General features: G+C 53.3%; 1 protein-coding gene across 1 annotated transcript; it reads left to right on the forward strand.

Annotated features, from left to right (window-relative positions):
* Positions 1-64: 64 nt before the first annotated feature.
* Positions 65-2,038, forward strand: tsen34 (TSEN34 tRNA splicing endonuclease subunit; the record flags this gene model as incomplete). Its single annotated transcript, XM_034866244.1, has 3 exons — positions 65-220; positions 1,363-1,635; positions 1,782-2,038. Coding segments are annotated over 3 exons (617 nt in total), but the record flags the coding sequence as incomplete, so codon positions are not given.
* Between the last annotated feature and the right edge of the window lie 463 nt (positions 2,039-2,501).

Raw genomic sequence — 2,501 nt, forward strand, 5'->3', positions numbered from 1 at the left:
GCTACAGGTGAGTTAGATGTGTTCATGTGTGTGTGCAGGATGGAGGGGTGGAGCTACAGGTGAGTTAGATGTGTTGATCTGTGTGTCCAGGATGGACGGGTGGAGTTACAGGTGCAGCAGTACCAAGAGGCCCAGCAGCGGAGCTACGAGGAGCAGAGGGTCCTCGCTCTGGAGGACAGGAAGTCAGCATTGCTCCGAGCTATGATGTCATCACCCACAGGTGGGGGGGTGGGGGGGTGCTAAAAAGAACGTGTAAATTCTTTTTAGCATATCACATCACACGTTCAGTTGCTATGACAACAAAACGTTCCAAAATATCAACAATAACGTCGCTGTCAGCGGCTTATCTGCCTAAAACCATCCAGCAAATAGACAGTACCGTAGGGGGTTGTTACCGAAAACCATCCAGCAAATAGACAGTACTGTAGGGGGTTGTTACCGAAAACCATCCAGCAAATAGACAGTACCGTAGGGGGTTGTTACATAAAACAATCCAGCAAATAGACGAGTGTCCCTCTGTCCTCTGGGACTGTCTCCATCTAGAGACTAACCTGCACGGGGTGCAGGGAACTACTCTGATTGGCTCCTGATCAGACGGGTTGACCGAGCGGTAGATCGGTTTTGCAAAAAACCTCGGGCGTTCTATGAAATGACGCTTATTAAAATAATCGCTCGATCACGCAAATGTGATAATGGGAAGTCAAAATCGTGATCGCGATTACAATTTGATTAATTGTGCAGCCCTACTGTAGGGGCCTTTACCTAAAACAATCCAGCAAATAGACGGTACTGTAGGGGCCTTTACCTAAAACAATCCAGCAAATAGACGGTACCTTAGGGGCCTTTAACTAAAACAATCCAGCAAATAGACGGTACCGTAGGGGCCTTTACCTAAAACAATCCAGCAAATAGACGGTACCGTAGGGGCCTTTAACTAAAACAATCCAGCAAATAGACGGTACTGTAGGGGCCTTTACCTAAAACAATCCAGCAAATAGACGGTACCGTACTGAAACCCCTGTTCCATTGGTCCCGATCCTGGTCCAAGTACTGATCCAGTTCCTGGTCCAGGTCTTGTTCCAAGTCCTGATCCTTATCCAGGTCCTGAGCCTTATTCTAGGACTGGTCCAGGTCCTGATCTTTGTCCAGGTCCTGATCCTGGTCCATGTCCGGGTTCTGGTCCAGGTCCTGATCCAGGTCCTGATCCAGGTCCTGGTTCTTGTCCTGGTCCTGGTTCTGTTCAAGGTCCTAATCCTGGTCCTGGTTCTGGTTCTGGTTCTGGTTCTGGTTCTGGTTCTGGTTCTGGTCCTGGTCCTGGTCCAGGTCCTGATCCTGATCCTGGTTCTGTTCTTGTCCCTGTAGAGTCTGGAGAAGAGTCCCTGCGGTGCCGCCTGGAGGCCTTGGAGACCAGCTTCTCCTTTCCACGTTCAGCGATGGCGGTGCAGCTCAGCACGGCGAGGGCGGGGCTTTCGTACTGCGCCGACGCCGGGGACTTCCTGCGCGCCAACCGGCCAATCAGAGTGCAGGACGAGCCGCGTCGCGCCGCCAGGTACAAGGTGTTCAAAGACTTGAGGGGGCGGGGCTTCTACGTGACCTCTGCGGGGAAGTTCGGGGGAGACTTCCTGGTTTATCCCGGTCAGTGCCACTCTTATATTATCATACCTGTCTGTCTCTCTACCTGTCTCTCTGTCTAACTGTCTCCACCCGTCTTTCTCTCTAACTGTCTCCACCCGTCTCTCTCTCTCTAACTGTCTCCACCCGTCTGTCTCTATGTCCTGCAGGGGACCCGCTCCGTCTCCACGCCCACTTCATAGCCGTGTGTGTGTCTCTGGACGAGCCTCTGTCTCTGCTGGACCTCCTCTCTGTGTCCCGTCTGGGTTCCAACGTGAAGAAGACGGTGCTGCTGTGCTCGCCGGGGACGGACGGCGGCGTATCGTACACCTCGCTGCAGTGGAGCGGCATGGCGTAGAGCCTGGATCCTCCAGGGGCCCCCGGACCCCGGGTTAGGGTTGGGGGTCCCAGGTTAGGGCTGGGGACCGGATCCCAACCCCCTCGTATTAAAGGACCTACGGAGCGAGGCCACGCCCATTTCTGACTTGACTTTTATTCGCAGAAAATCAGCTTTTCGTCCGATCGGCCTGAATCTGCTGTTTGAAACGTCCCTTTGTTTCATAATGTCACATATGTCCCATTTATTTATTATTCTCTCCCCCTGTCCCTCCCTGTCCCCCCTTGTCCCCCCTGTCCCCCCCCATGATGATGTTAATAAAAACAGGGGTAACACCGACGTCTGTTTGTTGTTCCTATCCAGCGATCTGGATCATAACCGGCCCGGCCATGTTGGAGGTTAGTATTATCCACCGAGAGCCTGGGGACAGGACCAGCGGGACGGTCTGGCGTAACGGGTACCAGTCTGGCTTAATGGGTACCAGTCTGGCGTAACGGGTACCAGTCTGGCTTAATGGGACCCAGTCTGGTGTAACGGGTACCAGTCTGGCGTA

This window comes from Etheostoma cragini, unplaced genomic scaffold (assembly GCF_013103735.1).
Source record: "Etheostoma cragini isolate CJK2018 unplaced genomic scaffold, CSU_Ecrag_1.0 ScbMSFa_4504, whole genome shotgun sequence".
In the NCBI taxonomy this organism is placed as follows: domain Eukaryota; kingdom Metazoa; phylum Chordata; class Actinopteri; order Perciformes; family Percidae; genus Etheostoma; species Etheostoma cragini.